The sequence below is a fragment of the Melospiza georgiana genome, chromosome Z (genome assembly GCF_028018845.1).
Source record: "Melospiza georgiana isolate bMelGeo1 chromosome Z, bMelGeo1.pri, whole genome shotgun sequence".
NCBI lineage: Eukaryota > Metazoa > Chordata > Aves > Passeriformes > Passerellidae > Melospiza > Melospiza georgiana.
Window position 1 is genome coordinate 81,948,752 of NC_080465.1, and position 19,406 is coordinate 81,968,157.

The window sequence follows — 19,406 nt, forward strand, 5'->3', positions numbered from 1 at the left end:
CCTGTTAATAACATTTAAACAGTTTTATTTAGATACTGGGGTTGTTGAAAAAAGGCAAAAATTCAGGAGGTGCCAACATTCCCTCCAGACTTTGCACACTGATACAGAAGGGGAGAAAGGGAAGATTTATGATCATCCAGGCCAACTTTTTGAAGTGGCAACTGCCTTTCCACATCCCAGTAAAAGCAAGTAAGATGAAAGACCTGTGCTGCCTCTGTGCCTAAAAAAGTAGAAGGGTCCCCAGTGATCTGATTTGGAAGGCAGTGCCACAAAGTAGACAGGCTTAAAAAAGCATTTAAAAAATTTAAAAATAAAGCACCTGTGCAGTCACAAAAGTCATACAGCCACAGAACATCAGCTCAAGGCCAAGTGCCAACACTCCCAAATACACCAGTGGGAGATGCTGATGGATTCTGCAGAGTTTAGGAGGGGTGAAAGAGATCCTAGTGCCCTTCCCTCCACATTATGCCTCATACCTCCTTCTCTCAAACCATTTTTTGCTGTCTTTTCAGCACAGCTCCTTACCAGGTTTTCATTGGTCAGACGTGTAATTTCTTGCTGAAGTCCAAACTCCACCTGGACCTCTGGAGAGAGCTGCAGAGTCTGCAGGAATGCCTGCTGCTGCTTCTCCAGCTCCTCTTGCATTAAATCCACCTGGTTTTTCAGAGCCTCCATCTCCTCCTCGTGCTCCCTTCTCTGGTCCTGGAGCTGTGCTTCCAGCAACCTGAGAACAGGACCACACTGATCAGTCTGTGATGTCAGCATCATGGTGGTAACCACCATGTGAGTTTAGATCCTTCAAAATCTAAATTTCCCAACTTGGGAAATACTCTGTCAACCTCCCTGTAAAACTGATGAACAAGAAGCTATTATTGCCACACTAGTCTGTCATTTGCTATACTGCAGATGAAATACTTTTGAAATTAAGAGATGTGAAATCAAAAGTTGGGATTTGAAAAAAAAAAAATCCCAAAGCACCCTTTTTTATTTAACTTCATCAAACATCCAGGCTCCTTTACTTGCACAGAGTAAATACATGGCAAGAAAATAACACAGATCAACACCTGCAAGTTTTGTTTTCAAAAGCTCAGCTTGAAGGACATTTGTTCCTGTGCTCCTTACCTGTTCAACAGAAATTCTCACTCTTGAAAACTGCCACTTGCTAAGCAGAATGCCTTTCTAAATGCAGTGGAAACTTAACAACACTGAGATGTCAACTGCAGATACCCATGCTGAAGGTGATGGTGATGGCCTGGCAGGTGACATAGTAATTTGATTTTAAGTGTCCCTTACCCTCTGATACATGGAAATGTCCCCTCAGCCCACCAGCTCTTGCCAGAAGATTGAAGAGCCTCCAGAAGGTGTGAGGCCTCTGAGAGAGAACCACCAAGCCAGAAATGATATAGTCCCAGATTATACAGGACAATGGTGGCCAGGAGAAGGAATGACCGAGGGCACTACCAAGCCCCTGCCCCTGCTGCAGCTCACGGATGTGCCTGGTCAGAGCTAAGGGTCACCTCACACCCAGCTCAGGGCCTTCTGACACTGGATGCAAACAGCAGCCCTCAAAGATGAGGAGGATTCTGCTGTTGACAGCTCCACACTGATCCAGGACATGCACAGAGCTACAACTTGCACTGGTCCACTGGGAAATTGGTTGTGATCCACACCTGTCAACTGTTTCCCTACAGGAACAACTATGCACAGAAATTTTTTTTGTTGTTGTTTTGGCATTTTCTGTAATAACGTTTTTATAAAAGAGTGCATGCTTTCAGGGAAGATTCCTGGATGAGAAGTACTAATCATCCCCAGGTTGTTTTGTGTGGTTGTTGTTTTTGTTGCCTTTAGAAAATTTAACAACACAGTATCTACTCCCACATCCCAGAACAAGACAGAAAAGCATGTTTTCCACCTATAGAAACATGAGCAATAATGCAGTCAGCCTCATAATCCTGTCAGGAGTTATATTCTTAATAGGCTTGGAAAATACAGACCCACCATGAAATAAGTATTAAGTACTTAATTTTCATTTTATTTCTTCATACTGGGATTAGTTGGGATTCAGACTGGATAATCTGTGAGACACCCTCAGAAGAACATGCTGCTTCTACAAACCTGGGTTCCTACTTTGCTTGGAAAAACACATGAAATAATCTCTGTTGTTTCTTCCTGTTACTGTTTGGTTTTACCCTGATACCTCTAGATGTGACCACGTTAGACTACTCTATACAAAATGCTTAAATATTTTATCTCTTTAATGTCCTTAAAACTTTAATAAAATATATATATATTGGAGCCCCATAAGCACCAAGCACGGGGGTGATGCAGGACAAGAATCCAGGAGGGATATTTGCCCAGCAGAGCAGGACCTGGGGAGGGCTGTGGAACAAGCTATGGAAAAGCCTGTGTCTACCATGTGCCTTTGACACAGACAACACATGGATGGGAGCACAAAATCCCCAGGATCATGCAAAGGTGACAGCACTGGGATACAAGCACAGACTCTCCCCTTCCAACAGGTCAAGGACTGGGAGAAAACCCTTCCAAGAGGTGCCATGTCTTAGTGCAATTTGGGAGAAAAACAATAAAATGGGAGGCATTTTCTGTCTTCTTTGAGATCCCAGCCTCCCAACCCCTCCCTCACCCAATTTCCCATTAGTGTCACATAATCCTTACTGGATCACAGCTCAGGCATTAGTGACAATGGCCACCACCAGCAATGGCCAACTGGAACCATGACTCCTCTGAAAATTACGGGAGGGTCTCAATTCCTGCAGTTTGGAAATCCTTCCTGCAGCTGCTCCCAGACAGGACAGAGGGCCCTGCCCAGGACCACATGGCAACAGCAGAGCAAGAGCAAGAAACAAGAGGGCAAGGAAAAGGCAGGAGAAGGCAGAAGCAGCAGTGGGGAAAAACAGAAAGTGTTTGACCTGGCAACTTGCTTTAAACCTTGATAAGCCAAGCCGAGCTCTCCATCTTCATTGAGATAGCCCCAGTCCTCAGTCTTGCTAGAAATAAAGGACAGAAAAAGGAAACGAGGACAGAGAAAGACAAAAGGTCAATTGAAAGAGAAGGGGGAAAGGTGCAGAAGCCTTATGTATTTCATTCAGTATTAGTTTTCAGAGCACACTTTCAATGCATTGCATTTCTTTTTCCACCACAGGGAAGGAGAGCCCTGCCCTGGTTGTGCCCTGTAAGACATTTTAAAAACAAGTTTCTCCATCTCTTTCCCACTGCAGCAACTCCCACTGGTCTAAAATAAACTCTACTTCAGCCAAGGGTTTCCTCAGCATTTGACTCAAACACATCAGTCTTTCCTCAGAGCAACCTTTGCTCCAAACACCACATGCATCCACACAAGATCAATCTCCTCTGTATACAGCCAGGCAGAATAATGGCCAGGAAAGTCTCATCTCACTTTAATACTTTTAGCAGTTGGCTTTTTTAGTCTCCTTTTAGCAGATTGTTTGGGGTTTTTTTCAAGTTATATGAGGCAAGATTTATCTTCTTTAATGAGGGGCTCAATACATTACAAATGAGTGATGTAAGCTGGTCAGCTTGACCAGAAATGTTTGTTACAGCAAGATTTTACGTGGCTTTGATGTCAGTTAAAAAAAAAAAGTGTTTGTTTTAAGCAATAACAGTTTAAAAAGTAAGCAAGGAAACCATCAAACATAACATATCATTATATTAAAAAAAACAAAAACAAACAAAACCAAAACACAAAAAGAAGAAAGCCAAACACACATTTTGAAAAGAGCTGTAGCAGATGCCGTTCCCTAACAAGGGAATCTCTGCATATTTCAGTGGCAAAGCACAACACAAACATTCACGAGCAAATTTTCACAGGAGGGAAGCAGTGAGAAAAGTGGTGTTGCAGCACTGCTTTGAAGGGGCTCTGGAGGTGCCTCACCACCACAGACAGCTCGTGCATCCCTCCCATGGCACTGCTCAAGCACAGCACTTCTCAAATCTGGCAAACATTTCAGGCGCTGACACTTGCAAAGTTCATCTGCTAGAGCCACATGTATGAATTTCAATTAAAACCTTGTTGCTATCCCATACATAGCAGGTTTTCAAAAGGGTCTGCAGGCTGACAGATACAGGGAGGTTTATTGGTCCCATTTGCATGAATTTGTGACTCAAGTAATTTTTTTTGGTTCATATAATCTTATCAGGACATGTCCTCAGGCACTGAAAAATAAAGGAAAAAGCAGGAAGGTCCCCACTATTTATTGCACGTCAGAAACCTGTGAAATCTCACACGATGAGCAGCATTTTAAAAATATAGCCCTCCTTGGAAAAATAGCTTTCTTTCCTTTTTTAATCATAGGCATTGAGGTAAATGAGGAGAGCAGCTCAAGAAAATGCCATTTTAAGATAAATATATAAAAATGCTGATTTAAGGTAAACCTGCACTGGGAAATAAGCATTCAGTCCATCTCTATCAACACAGCATTGACTCAGAAATTACTGCACTCCCCCTCTCGCAGAAGGTCATGTGGACCAAGACATAAAAAGGGGTGCTTTCAACGCAGTTAGAGTAATTGGCATCTGAATCATAATTTGCTAAAATGCTGGGTCAATCCTGTTCTCAAATAAGGCTGGAGAGGAGTTAAAAGGGCTGATTCACAAAGCCCTTTATCCTCATCTTAGAGGCACAGGTCTGGGGAGCAGCTGGGACCTGCAGTCAGCAAACTATCCTCATCAAAAGCAAAAAATTCCTGCCCAAACACCCCCCTGCCCAGTGAAAGTAGCTTAAAGGAGGTGTATGTACCCCAAACCAGAGATCTTAATTTCAGCATCTTCAGTAAATGATCCTCTCTTCATTAAAAGGGGGTATTTCACTTTCAGGCAGAGATGGACCTTTTTGTTTTAGGTAAAAGGAAAAATACTGTGCATCACAGACTAGATCTCTGGCAAAGGGGGAAGATACCCATGGGAGAGTGGGAGGCAGAGATATGGTAGGATCTCCACATCATGGTCTCTCCCAGCTGCAAAAGCATCCCTCATGTGAAGCCAGCATCAGCTCTTCACTTTGCACAGCAGCTGCAAGTGGGACTTGCCCAACAGGAAAAAAAAATCCAATTACTCAACAAAATCACTTGGAAGCTATCATGGAAGCTAATTTCAAAGGCCCAGCCTGATTTACCTTGAGCTGCCAGGTTATTTATTGTCTCTTAACACCATCACCCGGTCTCTCACTGGCTCTGCATTTCCACCAAGATCAAACAGGCTTGAAAGAATGATCCCAAGAACCAAAACAGGGAACATAAAAGCCTACTTAGCTTTAGATTCAGTTATTGTAGGAGAAAAATGAGGTAGGAGCTAACTTGATTTTACTCTTAGCAGCTGAAATTCAGCAGAATTTTAGGGGAAAAAAAAAGGAAAAAAAAGAAAGAAAAAACCTGATTTTAATGCATTTATAAAGTCTGATGTCAGTTCAAACTTGCCCTTGACCTGGAATCAAAGGGCTTTGCTCTGGAAGCTTTGTGGAGAGAGAATTCCTACACGGGCAGGGTTAGCAGCACCTGCCAGAGTTCTTCCTGTTTTCCTCCTGCTGTATTTAGAAGTGCTGCATGACATAGACATGGAGAGAATAAAAGGTTGATCTCGCACCAAAATAAAGCCATGCTGTGTCCTCAGGCTAAACAGCTAAGAGACGATGACTTGGAGCTAGGAGCACCTCCTGGGTGGAGTGAGGTTTAACCACATCCATAGCCTGGCCTGGTGAAGAACAACCCCACCAGAAAAGCTTCCCATTAAAATATGTATTGATCAAGAGTAGAAAGGGAAGGCATTTCTGTTTCTCATGCTGACACCCTTGGGTATAGAGCTGTGTAAGTACAAATGCAAATTTTTGCTGGGGGAGGGAATGTTAATTTATGTCCACAAACACAATAATCTAGGCTCCCCAAGCATTTGTCTTCATCCATTTTATTGCCATCAACACCAGCCTACAGCTTATAAACCAACCCAATAAACAGACAAGTGCACAGGGAGCCTTGTAATGGGGAGGCTTGTGGTGCTTAATGAGCCACTGGATAAATCACTGCAGAAAATCAGGGTGAGAGCATATAGAGCTTCTGCTGCTGTATTTCAGGAGCCAAGCTCCAGTCAAGCTTCACGCAAGAAGCAGATGAGAGAATAATGAACTGACCCTGGAGACTGGAGATTTCCCCTCCAAAATTTAAGAGACCAAAAACCACCAAGGCCAGATTACATGAACTTCTTAGCACTGCAGCTCACCCATGCAATTGCAAGGAGAGAGATTTGTAGTCCTGTGGAAAATTAGGTCCTGGAAACTTATAGGCCCTGGAGGAATTTAAAATCCATGTGGATGTGGCACATGGTTTAGTGCTGGCCTTTGCAGTGCTGGGGGAAGACCTGAACCTCAAGACATCCTTTTGAGCCTAAATAATTCTACAATTCAGTTATTTCTGTAGAAGTCAAGTGTAGAGACCACAATGCTGGGAGGAGGACTGGAGCCTCCTGGCAGGCTACAGAAGGCCAAGTGCACCAGTATGGCCAGACACCAATTTATACTGGGGACCAGTGACACCCCTGGGTCAGACACATTTCCTGTGAATTCAGCAACCCTTATTTTGACTCCTTCACCAGCCCCTGAACACAAACTAACCTTCCCTGCATACTGGAAAATGTAGGGAGTAATTAAAGCTGTGCCCAACAATGGCATTTCACATCTCATCTGAGCACCCATGGCTCCAGGAGAATGTTGGAAAGAAGGAAAAAGAATGAAAGAAGAGAAAATTCATAGAATTCATTAAGTGACCAAAACCTACTCCTTGCTGCAGAAAGCACACTGGGCTCCACTGATTTACTGACAAGAATGTGATGTGCAAATTAATCTCATCACCTCTGCTGCAGGAGGGGCAGAAATTTCATCAGCAAGTTCACTTCAAAAGGAAAGCAAATATTCCACGGCAAATTAAAAAACCCCACAAAGACTAGTCCTGATTTAGCCAGACATGACGCCCAGGTGAGAAACCAATGTCACAAGAGTCCTGGACCCCAACAATCCCCACTGCTCCAGGCCTCCAGACCTCGTTAAAGCTGGCAGAACAGCCTCAGTCCAGCCATCAGGGCTTTAAGCTCCACTTAAATGGGCCCTTCCTCATATTCATACAGGTGTGAATAAAATCCTCATTAAGTCAAGTCCTAGCATGGAATGTTAACAACCTTCTGCAACCACTCTAGGAAGTAGCAAACCATATTGTGTTATTAAAAGCCATTAATCCACAATGGCTGGGTCTTCTTCCTTGCTGAATGGAAATTATTTAGGGGGGGGAAAGATTCAAACATCTGTATTTGTCAAGATTAAAAAAAGATAAACATTCAATTTCCTTGAAGTAAAATGAAAATTTTCTTTTCATAATATCTTGCTGTTTAATCCATATAATTTTTTCTTCTTGCAAGATACTGCTTTATTATTTTATATTCTCCTGGCAGCTGCAAGGACTGACTTAATGCTTGACAATATCCACCCATTGTTACTGTCAGGACAGATATATGTTCAAAGTATTAATCCTTATTGAGGCAAACTGGCAGTAAAACAGTTGTTCCTGACACTCAGTTTGGGTGTAAGAAAACCAGTAATATGAGTGTTTTCAGGGAATACAGCATGTTTGTTAGCTCAGTTAACCATGATGGGTTTTTGCCTCTGGGAAAACTAGAAGGGAACTGTGGCATCTTCCCAACACGGTATGGGACACCTGAGGAACAACTGAGGGAGCTGGGGGTGTTCAGCCTGGAGAAAAGGAGACTCAGGGGTGGCCTTATCACTCTGTACAGCTCCCTGAAAAGTGGCTGTGCTCAGGTGGGGTTGGTCTCTTTCTCCAGGCAGCACTGAGAGAACCAGAGGACACAGTCTTAAGCAACATCAAGGGAAATACAGGTTGGATATCTAAGTTTTTCACAGAAAGAGTGATAAAGTTCTGGAATGGCCTGTCTGGGGGAGGTAGTGGAGTCACCATCCCTGGGTGTGTTTAACAAAGCCTGCATGTGGCACTGGGTGCAGGGTTCAGTTGAGGTGTTGGGGCTGGGTTGGACACGATGGTTTTGAAGGTCTCTTCCAACTAGTTATTCTGTGAATTCTATGAAATAAATACAAATACAGTCCCAAATCTTAGACTTCCTGCTATTTCCATACTGGAAGCAAAGTCAAAACGTGCTTTTGCTCATGTTTGCTTTTCCACCTGCTCAGTATGTGACTGGAACCAGATGATCTTAAAGGTCTCTTTCAGCCCAAACCATTCTGGGATTCTACAATTCCTTAAGATGCGTGTCCTTGGTTTCACCTTTACGGCCCACCCTTGAGTCCACAGCACAGTGCCGAGGCTGGCAGCCGTCTGGAACACATTGATTTTGGTGTGGGTCCCTCTCTGACACAGAATGCCCCCCGTGCTGGCGAGGTCTGTGCCACACTTACCGGTTGGTCTCGCACATGCCCTGGTAGGCTTCGATCGCGTCCTCCTGGTCAACGTGCCGGTCGCTGTTGGGCCAGCTGGCATTGGGGGAGATGCTCTCCTAAAGTCAACGTGCAAAACACCCATGTGACTTCCTGCTTTAAAACTCTGCCCAGCCCTGAAAGCTCCTGACACCAAACCACTCCCAGTTATTCTATTAAAAGCATCCCCGGGGCATCCACCACACTACTGAGTTTCTGTGAATCCACACACGTGCATTAGGAGAGATAACAGATGGAAGAAAGATGCAGTGAACTTAGGAAGAGGATAAGCAGGGTGCTTGGCTTGGTTTGAAATACAAAACACACCAAACCTTGAGGAATGATAAGACAGCAAATCAATAAAGAGTGAGTTTCTGGAAAATGTGCCCTTCCATTGGAATGTGCTCTAAATACAAATCCCATCCCAGCTGTTTGAGAGACAGGCTCCCATCCTGCCTGCATGTCAGAAGAAAGACATTACACCTACACCAGCCCAAACTGAGCAGAATCTGGTCTAGAAATTCTTTTCCCTCACCCCATTTCCTTGCAGGAAAAGATTATTGCTGTGAAACATCACCAGGAACGTGCTGAACCACACACATTGGTGCAGGGCAGGTGTGGGCTGGCTTACCCTCTTCAGGTGTGGGGGTAGGCACCCTACAGCAGTACCAAGGCACAGATAGTCCTGGGCTGTCTGAAATGCCAGGGATTGCATTTTATCCCCAGGTAGCAGATCCTGTATCCCTGCACAACCCCCCATAACCTCCCTGTGCCATCCTGCCCACCAGAGCAGGAATGGCATTGCTCAGGCAGCAAGTGAACTTCCACCAACAGAGGGGAAGAAGGAAAAAAGAAAAACCATTATCCTCTCCTTTACCATGTTTTTCCCCGTCTCTTTCTGCTGGGCTGCCTTCATGATCTGCGACCTGAGGATGAGCACCTCCTCCTTGCGCACCTCCAGCTCCTCGTTGGCCGATTTCAGCTGGTTCAGGAGGAGGTTGTAGCCGTCCTGCACATCGTTGGAAGAGTTGTTCTGGGTGGCGTGGTCTGCGATGGCCTTCCTCAGCTCATTGAGATCATTTTTCAGCTTCTTGTTCTCTGACTCCAGCTCTTGCCTCTGGAAAACACCGAGCCATTAAGCAGTTTAAATAAACCGTAGTGCTTCATCCTGTTCTGAGATGCCTCTAGGCTGACTCAATTATCGATGGTTACAGATCAATGCAAGCCAGGATCTGGGTTTTGCTGCCAGCCCAGCCATCTGTGGTTCAGGGAAGGGTTTTGCTTTAGTCAGCAGCCTGTTGCTATTTAATAACAACACTACAGGGTGACCCAGGGTATTTTTTATTTGTTGACACTATTTCTAAACACAAAAGCAGGCTGTTAAAGAAGCTAAGCATGCTCTTTTCTCCTCCACCTCTTTTCCTTCTGAATCAATAAATCACACAACCCCCACAACATTCAGCTCACCTTTCATATTCATTAGATAAGCTGGGAGATGCTGGTTTCCCCAAACCATCATCATGGCAGGCAACCCTTAGGTGAGCCACGGGTCTCTGAATTCCCTCTTCTTTTGTAATTCCCCCACCTCAGTGCAGTGTTTATAGCTGGAGGATTTCCTCACCCTGATCACAGAATCACAGAAATTCTAGGTTGGAAGAGACCTTTAAGATCATCGAGTCCAACCCATGTTCTAACACCTCAACTAGATCATGGCACCGAGTGCCACAATGGCTGAGGTCTCCTCAGCCATTGGCATTTGACAGGCAGGGCCAACACTGTGCTAGTTTGATGCCAACTGATTCTCCTGAATAACAACATCTTAACTGAGACAACTGAAGGGCTTATTCACTTTTGCATGGCAGCAGAAGACAGAAGAATAGAGCTCTGGCAGCTAGGACAGCCTTTCTTTTAGTCTGTCACCACAAAGCTTTGTTTGCAGGTGGCAGCACAACATTTGGCAGCTCCCTGCCACCACCCAAATCCACCTGGAGAATCCCTGTTGGGTCAAGAGCAGCTTTGCTCCTGCACATGGTGCAATCACAGAACCATGGAATGGTTTGGCTTGGAAGGGACCTTAAAGCTCATCCTGTTCCACCCCCTGCCATGGGCAGGGACACTTCCACTAGCCCAGGTGGCTCCAAGCCTCATCCAACCTGGCCTTGGACACATCCAGGGGCAGTTTTTCTGGGAAACCTGCACCAGAACCTCACTACCCTCACAGCCAAGAACTTTTTCCCAATATTCCATCTAAACCTACCCCCTTCGAGCTTAAAACCATCAGTCCTTGCTGTGGGTCACAGACCGGCTGGGAGCCAGACTCCTTGGAGTCCTGTTGACAACAACCCATCTTCCTGGGCATGACCCTCCACCTCTGGCTGCTGTATGGTGCCACCCAGGAGTGCTCCCTCCTGTCCCCACGCCCCCAGACTCCTCAGGGAACACCAAGCCCCAACAGGACCCTTGTCCAACACAGCACAAACCAACAGCCCTGCACATGAGCTGATGACATTTGCTGTCTGATGAGGGGTCAGCTCTTGCCTAGGGACCAACGCCACCCATGTGGATTCTCCTGCCTACAACAGCACATCATTCCCCACTGTCACCCACATGCCTCCTCTCCCTGCTGCTTATTGAGCCTTTCCATGGCTTCCTTTCACAACCCCTCCTATCTCTGGGATCTCTGCTTCATTATCAGCTTGGCCTGAGTCAAGCTAATGAATCCAAAAATGGCTGGGGGGGATGGGGGCAATTTATACAATTTACACAGTGTGTAGCTAGCACAGCTGTGTAAACCCCATTTCCATAGGAAACGGGTGTTGTAATTATAAATCCTTACAAATTATAAATAGCATGGCTTATCACAGCAGAGGTGTGAGCAGAATAGCTGATCTGGCATCTGGGCAGCATGCTCCTAGCTGAACAGACACCATCAGTATTGGGGCATATTCAGGTACTTTATACCAGCTGTCATGAAAAAAACAAAAGGATAAGAAATGCCTTAGATCCATCAATTCGGGTTAATTCCACATTAACCATGCATATGAGAGATGGGTTTTTCTGTAACTGGTGATTAAAGCAGGAGTTGGAAGTGTGTGCATGGTGGGAATTGGTGTCAAACTGGGTTTAACTCTTCCTGCTACATCACCCCTCACTGATGGTGAAAGCAGTTACTTGCTTTCCTACTAAAATAACTCATCTGTGGGTTTTGTTATTTCCTGGGTAAGACCTCTGCTTTCCTTTTTTTTAACCTTTGCTCTCCTCCTCTTTGTGTCCCTTTCTTCCTCTCTTTTTTGGAATGGGTCAGTCACACTGCTAACTCCAAGGCCCGGTCATTTCAAGCTCTGGTTAGAAACAAAGCCAGAAAGACCAGGAAAGAAAGCAAATACCAATCACTCAGCTCCAAGAGCCCCTACCATACATTCCTTTCAAAATTTACATTTATGTTTATTCCTTGCTCCTTTCTTTGTGGATTTCATAGAGCAGTGTTAAAACACCTTCTGTCCCCAGCTCACACACTCTTTTTGCATCAGCTCTTGCCATGGAAGATCAGAAGCTAAAATAAAATACTGTGGATGTGGAGATTTCTACTGGCAAAGTGAAAAATACTCTTTCTTCAGCATAGGCAAGTCCTGCTGATTTATTTGACAAATATCTGACAAATAAATTTGACCAAAAAAAAATTTTACAGTCAGAATGCACTGAACTTGAACTCACACTTGTCCCAACAGATGCAGTGTTAAAGAGCTCTGACAGGGTAACCCAAGCACTAATGGTGATGGAAATAGCTTCCCTCTTTAGCAAAGGGCCCACAGAGCAGTGCTGGGGGAAGTGTGAGCCTGCCTAAGTCACAGGTCAGCACTGCCATGCCAGAATTTTGCCCCTCTCTTCTTTTCTGGTACTCTGCAGGAAAAGGAAATTATATCCTCCATGCAGCTCATTTATGATGAGCTGCCAATTCTAAGGGATGAAACAAGTGAGAAACTGGATTATGCATCATGCTCCTGTGTGGAATCCTAGAATGTGTGAGTGAGGAAGGACCTTTAAAGGTCATCTAGTCCAGCTGCCACTAGAACAGGTTGCTCAGAAACACGGAGTCAGAGCAAGGGTTTCTTGGTGCTTTCATTCCCACTGCCACTTTCCCAGCTTGAAAAAACAAGGAAAACACATTTTTCACTGGCATATCTGAGGGACATAACTCCCTGTTTTGCATTCCTGGATAATGATTAACCAAACATCTGGCTGGGTGTATTTTGGGACAACATCTCCTGAGAAATGCATTTCTCCATTACAAAGGACAGGTGACTTCTGCATGTAAATTTATCAGTGTTAGCTCAAGTTTCACACATTTCAGTCTTACAAAACTAAAAAACCAGATGAGCCTCTCTAACAGAGCACTGTGCCTCACCCACTTCCCTCCATCAGAATCTGCATCAAGAACAGGCTCCCCAGCAGATGCTAAAGCCAAAGGCAAATCCCTGCCATCATGAGTGTTATGAGAGTAATAATTACAGTAATAATTACACCAAGACACCAAGCCGGAGGACAGCGGACAGCTATGAAGTATCAGACCATGTGCTGGTTGCAGAAGCCAAACCTGCACAGCCATCCAGTAGCACCCACACCTTGTATTGTCCTGCTTAATGGTCTGTGGATGCCAAAAATGTCTGAAATTTGACATAAAAATATGGAATCTTTCTTTAAAATAGTGAATAAATAGTTTGTAAGCTAAGGAACCTTAAAGCTCATCTTGTCCAAACTGAAAGAGAGAAGGTTTAGATCAAAAAGGAGGAAAAATATTCCTGTCTGGGAGGGTGGGCAGGCCCTGGCCCAGGGTGCCCAGAGCAGCTGTGGCTGCCCCTGGATCCCTGGCAGTGCCCCAGGCCAGGTGGGAGCAGCCTGGTCCAGGGAAAGGTGTCCCTGTCCATGGCTGACTAAGTGGTACCTCACAAGCCATTCAAGAGCATCCACAGAAAGACTGTCCCCTGTCTGAGCTTTTAGGCACCTCAGACTATTTCCCCAAGATAAAGTATTTTTAAGCTGGTAAAAATGAAAAATAAACATATTCTCAAGAAACTCTTTAAGGAGCCAGAGATAGTACAAATATTTGAGCTATAAATTAACAGGAGAAAGAGAAGAGAAGAATAGCTTTGTCATAGCCTTGGAAGCAGCTGTCAAGGGGGAAGAAGGGAAAAGAAGCCCTCAAAATCAGCAGTAAGTCACTCTTGCATTGCAGACAGGGAGTTCAGGCTGTGTCCCATGTTCAGATGTAGGGAGCACAGCTGCGAAGTGTATTTGTCTGTCTTTTTCAGTGGACCTTCTCAGGAAAACACTCCTACAAGGAATGCTAATTCCCTGCAGGTTCGTTTCCCCTCTATTTTAGACTAAAGTTTAACAAACAAACCCTGCATTTTTAGCAACACATGCCGCGTATTCTTATGAAATAGTATTAATATTAATTGTAAATTTTTAAAAAAATTAACACTTAACAATTTTAAAAATTTGATAGGTATGTAGAACTATGAATGCTAGTATGTTAGTGTGCAGAAAATAGGAAAATCCAAAATCGGTATTTCCACTCTGAACTTCCAGGGTTGAACCTTGAAGAAAACACAGTTTGTGAGCTCATACAGAAGTCGGAATTCCAGAAGCCATCTAAGGAGGTGGTGGTGGTTCTCATCTGCTGGGTTTCCCCTTCCAAACTGCAACTCCACTTTGCTTTACCAGGTCAAGAAACTTAAATCTTCCACAAGTATGTTTAACCAGCTGGAAGACACTTGGGCAATGACCTGGCCAGGCTTCTTCTCCAAGGGACTATGTAGAGGTACTAAGGAAATTCAGGGGGTTTTCCTCCACCACAAACAGCACATTTAGCCAGACCTATACCAGTATCATGCTAGGAAAATAAAATTGGATTATTAAGTGTCACAAAAATCTACTGATACTCTAAGAGCTTAGTGAGGGTTGGACATCCTTTCCATCTCTAATTTCTGCTTTTTTTTACGTCCATTGGAGGAGATGATGCAGAAGGAAAAATTAGTATTATTACTGACAGATGGTTTAGCATGATGCTATTCTGCAAAACATATGTTCCTCTGGACTTCTCAGTTGCCTTGCAATATTTTTTAATGGGCTAGGGAGAGAGGAACACCAGAAAGTTAGGTCTGCACTGAAAAAACCAACAGCATAAAAAAATTTCCCTTAGTAGCGCTATTCTAGAAACTGGTTTTCTGAGGATAAGCAGCACATAAAAAGTGGTCTAAGACAGTTAAGGCCAGAAATGTTTGAATAGAGTTAGAGCAGGAGGATAGAACCCACAGAAGCTGCAATAGGAGCCCAGGAGGTTTCAGTTGCTCTGATTGTCACAGGGGGAATGTGACAGGGACAGAAACTGTCAGGATTTTGAGCTTGGGAGCAAGACAAATTCTAGGGTAGGGCAATGCTGGGAAGACATAGGATGATTGTGGTCAGCCAGCACTTCTGATGGGAGATGGAGCCATTTAAAGAAGCTCAAATCACTCCACAGATTTATCTGGGTTTGACCTGAGTGGCACCTTGGGATAGCACAAGAAGATGGCTAAGAAGCAGAGGTGGAGCCTGGAACAAGAAACAGCCCGTAAGAATTTACACCTGCTGCAAAGCCAGCTGCTAAGACCTGCAGTGCCTGTCAAAGGGAGCCCAACAAAGTCCCAGAGGGAATACCTGCCATGGAAAAAGCCCTCTTCACCACAGGTGGGTTCGTTACCTCCACGGATGACTCAGAGACAGGTAGATCAGCAGAAAACAGATGTCACCCCAGAGAGACACATATATGAGCCCATCCCAGGCCCAGGAGAGGATGGAAAACCACAGTTTTCCAACTGCCCTTTCTAGCAGAGCTGATTATGGCAGGTTTTGTATTATTATCACATTCACACCATTTGTTTGGGCTGCTTGAGCCATGCAGTAGGTTACAGCACTAAGGAGAAGCCTCTCACTCACCTTCAGGCTGTTGTATGCAAAATCTTCATGTTCTGAAGTCACTTCAGTCTTTATTTCATTTACCTGTGCAGAATAAAGAGTAAATTTTTTATTTAGGATCAGGCAGAAGAACGGGCACACAGCACAGGGTAGCTGGGCACATCTCCATCAGTATTCAGCCCTGCTGGCCAGCTCAACCATAATAATGTCATTAATTGCCATCAGACAGCATCCCAGCAACACCAGTGGGGCAGAGGACACTCCGAGAGAAAATGGTTTAATCTCTCATTAATATCTTGACAACTGTGCCTCGCTGCAGCTTTCAAACAATGACAGTCATTAAGGGAACAATCTCCAACACAGCAGTTGGAAAACAGGTTTTTAATCCTCCTGCAGCAGGAATGAGAGGCTGGGGAAGTCTCCCGTTTCATGTCTTCCCTGCAAATTACTAGGGGTGATCAATAAGGGCATCTAGTGAAGCAAGTAAATAATTACTGTTGATGATTTTGTTGAGTCTCCTACTGCATTTGTTCTAAGGTACACTGATCTCACACTGGAGAGTAATAATGAACATAATTCCCAAACAAAGCAACAGGAGCCCCAGAAATTCCAAATATGTAACCAAGAGGGATGGCATTTGCCCAGCAATTTGTAAAAGAGCAGTGCTTCAGGGCACCAAGCACACAGCAGCACTGCTGTTTCATAGCACACTCTGGCCTCTGAGAAGCCACAGAGCCTTGGCTACAGATGGCAGGGAAAGCACATTCAAGAGATCTGCTATAGAAACCCCCCAGCCCAGAAGTCAGCTCACCACCACCTAGAAAGCTCTATTTTCAGACTCACAGATTCCTGCCCCCTGAGTTACCACTGGGCTGCCAGTAATCTTAATTTTTTAGATATACATGTTTTTAATTTGTTTTCAAGCAAACAACTCAAATTTTAGGAAGTTTGAGGTTGTTTTTTGTTTGGTTTTTTGGTAGTTTTTTTTAACAAGGAACGAAGAATGCAGCAAAAGACTTCCCTGCCTTGCAACAGAAATTAAGAACCCATTCTCCTAACAGCTACCCTGATATTTCTGACTTACTACATTACTTTTAACCTGTATTCCTCTCTATGATCACTACTGAAGGAAAAAACCTAACCAAAACACAGAGATGATAATAAAACCAAAATGGGGACACCAGCCTGACTGACATGGGTGTGAAGTGCTTTCCAGTTCATGCCACACACTGCTGGATGGAGGGAAGTCAGGACAGCAAAGAAATGCTTGAATAAAAGGAATCATCCAAAAGGGATGGTTGTTGAACATGCAGGGCACCACATGTGAGATACAGGGTCAGTGCAGGTGGAATAACGTGTGCCAAAATTGATTCCACATTTCATTGCTTTCAAGAAGCTTAAGATACTGGCCTAAATATGTTACAACCGGTTTGTTTAAACAAATAAATAAAGCAATTCTCCTGTCCAATTGTCCTTAGTGGACAAAAAAAAAGTTTATCTCCATTTTCCAGATGGATTTGTAGCCCCTTATGTTGAACTTGTCACTTCTAAAGCTAAATTCCTACATCATGTGGCCTCAGGCAATCAAGGAAAGCCAGTTACAAATATGAAATATTAGTATCCATGAAAAGATGCCTCTTGCCTGGGATTTCTTGCTCTCTTGCTCCTTTTTCTCCAGCTGGGCTTGCAGCTTCTTCCTCTCCAGCTCAAGCTCCCTCACTCGCTTCTGTAGCTTTAGGAAGAGGGTCATGTCCATGGCTGCTTTCTCCATCCCAATCTCCTGGAGAAGGACAGGAGGGAGGGAAAAAAGAGAAGACCTCAGTGTCAAGCTCTACACCCATGCACAGTGGCAGATGCACCCTGTATGTACATCAGCCACAGCCAGGAACAAGAGCATCCTAAGAAACACATGTACTTCCAAAAAGCAAGTCCACATTCTAAATACCTATTTTTAGTGTCAGTAAAATACCTGACTTGTTTTGATACATCACTGAATGCTTAACAGCCCAACAGATAAGTAGGTGATGCAGGTAAGAACATAAAAAATGTCCCTTTTAGTTAAGTGTTTATTTGTGGGGGTTTTTTAACTGCCACACCTGGAATATTTTATATCAAAGCATTATCAATACTGATTTTTTTACTGATTATTTTGACTTCAGAAAATGCTTTCAGAGCTGTTCAAGAATACCAAAACGATATAATGCAGCAGCCAGCAGAAGGAAATGGGGGCTTCTGCAGGTGCGTATTGGGACACAAACCATGGTCCTGCAAGGGTAGAGCTGACCCTAAGGATACTGAACACCCGTAAGTGCTCAAGAGTCAGAAAAGTGGAGTTTAAAAAGCAGCCTACACTATGTAAATAAAAAACACATTTCCCTTTTCCACAGGATTCTTGATAGCCAAGGAATAATTTGTGCTGCTCTTTTCTGCATTAGGAGACTGTTGATTTGATTACAGGGCTGTGCTGGCCAGCAAAGCATCCATGAAGCTGCATGGGAAGGAAAATGCTCGGGGCAAGAGGCCAATGAATTCTGGTGTCCTTGCAGAGAGGGATCATGATACAGTCATGATCCATCAGCACTGGGTGTAACTGCTGTGATGAATTTTCATCAGTCCTCAAGCTGGTATGGCCCAAAGACAGCACTGTATTATTTTTAGAGCCCCGATGCTGCAAACAAGTAGAATTTGCCAGAGCACCACAACCCTGCAGTCCCTCTCACACAATTAACGATGCATTTCTACAGCATGGAATCAATTTCATCCGTCCCACCTCACTGTCCAGGCTGCCCTGTCCCCCTGTGCTGCAGACCCCACACCCATCACGCCCAGAGCAGGGCTCCCCTGTCCTCCCCCCTCATTTGCTGTACCTCCACCTGCTGTATCACATCCTCGGTGTCCCCGATCTCAGAGGTGCAGATGGATGCGTTGTTGGAATCAGACTCCAAACTGCTCTGGTTGGATGGGTTTCTCCTGTGCCCTGGTGTTTGCTGCCAAGAAACGGTGCAGACATATAAAGCACCCAGTGTTAAAGGACTCCTCTCCAAGTGTTGCTTCTTTAGAGCAAATATGTGGCTATATACTTAAATTACCTTACAGAGAATTACATGTTCTAAGTTTTTATGCCCTACCCTTAAAATTCATATTAACACTTCAAAGTGCAAAAGTGATATAGAAGCTCAGCTTAAAAATTCTGCATGAATTAAAGGCTCTTCATGACACCAGATGCCTGGTAAGTATGAACATGCAAATCTGAGCTCAAGGTTGTGCTGCTGACAGAACCCTCCAGGACCCTCTTTAAAACACTCAGAATTCCATCAAGTCCAGCAGCACTCTGATTTTCAACAGTTTTTCTAACACTGTAGCAATGCTGAACCTAAAAACTCTGGCTTTTGAAATTCTGAAGTCATATTGCTGGAGATTTTGTTTGTTTGCTTTTTTGACCCAATACCTACGCATGAACATCACTAACACAAAAGCAAAACAACAAGCATGAGCCAGCTTTTGCTGAGGTTCACAGACATCTGTAAGCATTTCACAGAGGAGCATGGAAGACCAAGCTCCTCTTGCAAGGTACACAAAAGGTTTGGCTCCAGTGCAGATAGGTATCCTTAGAAATACCAAGCACAACCTGCCCACTAATGGCAGCTCTATTAAATGTTTTGGGGGTGAGTGAGCCAGGTTATCCAGGCACCAACATCAGGTCCAGGGCACAAGGGAACAGGGATAATTCCAGTTTAATTACCTTAAAAATAGTCATTTCATCCCTCAAGTTGTCATATCTCTGCTCCAGACTTGCATACTCTTTTACCAGGTTCTGATAACGAGATCTCTCTTCTTCCAGCTCTTTCTTCATCTGCATATTTTCCTCAACTGTGTTTCGTGCAAATTCATCTTTAAAATAGGAAGGGAGAAAAAAAAGAAATTATGAACTTCAGCTGAGAAACAAGCTTCTTGTAAACATGTGGAACAACAACAACAACTA

The 19,406-nt window shown here is 44.2% G+C and overlaps 1 protein-coding gene across 1 annotated transcript in view; it reads right to left on the reverse strand.

Annotated features, from left to right (window-relative positions):
- The window catches only part of MYO5B (myosin VB), a 145,522-nt gene that overhangs the window by 10,421 nt on the left and 115,695 nt on the right, over positions 1 to 19,406 (reverse strand). Inside the window, exons 25-32 of the mRNA XM_058044585.1 lie at positions 19,167 to 19,315; positions 18,292 to 18,411; positions 17,067 to 17,204; positions 15,446 to 15,508; positions 9,345 to 9,584; positions 8,450 to 8,547; positions 2,931 to 3,008; positions 526 to 724 (exon numbers count right to left, since the gene is read on the reverse strand). Coding sequence (XP_057900568.1) covers positions 526 to 724; positions 2,931 to 3,008; positions 8,450 to 8,547; positions 9,345 to 9,584; positions 15,446 to 15,508; positions 17,067 to 17,204; positions 18,292 to 18,411; positions 19,167 to 19,315 — 1,085 coding nt within the window. The remainder of the gene's footprint in view (positions 1 to 525; positions 725 to 2,930; positions 3,009 to 8,449; positions 8,548 to 9,344; positions 9,585 to 15,445; positions 15,509 to 17,066; positions 17,205 to 18,291; positions 18,412 to 19,166; positions 19,316 to 19,406) is intronic.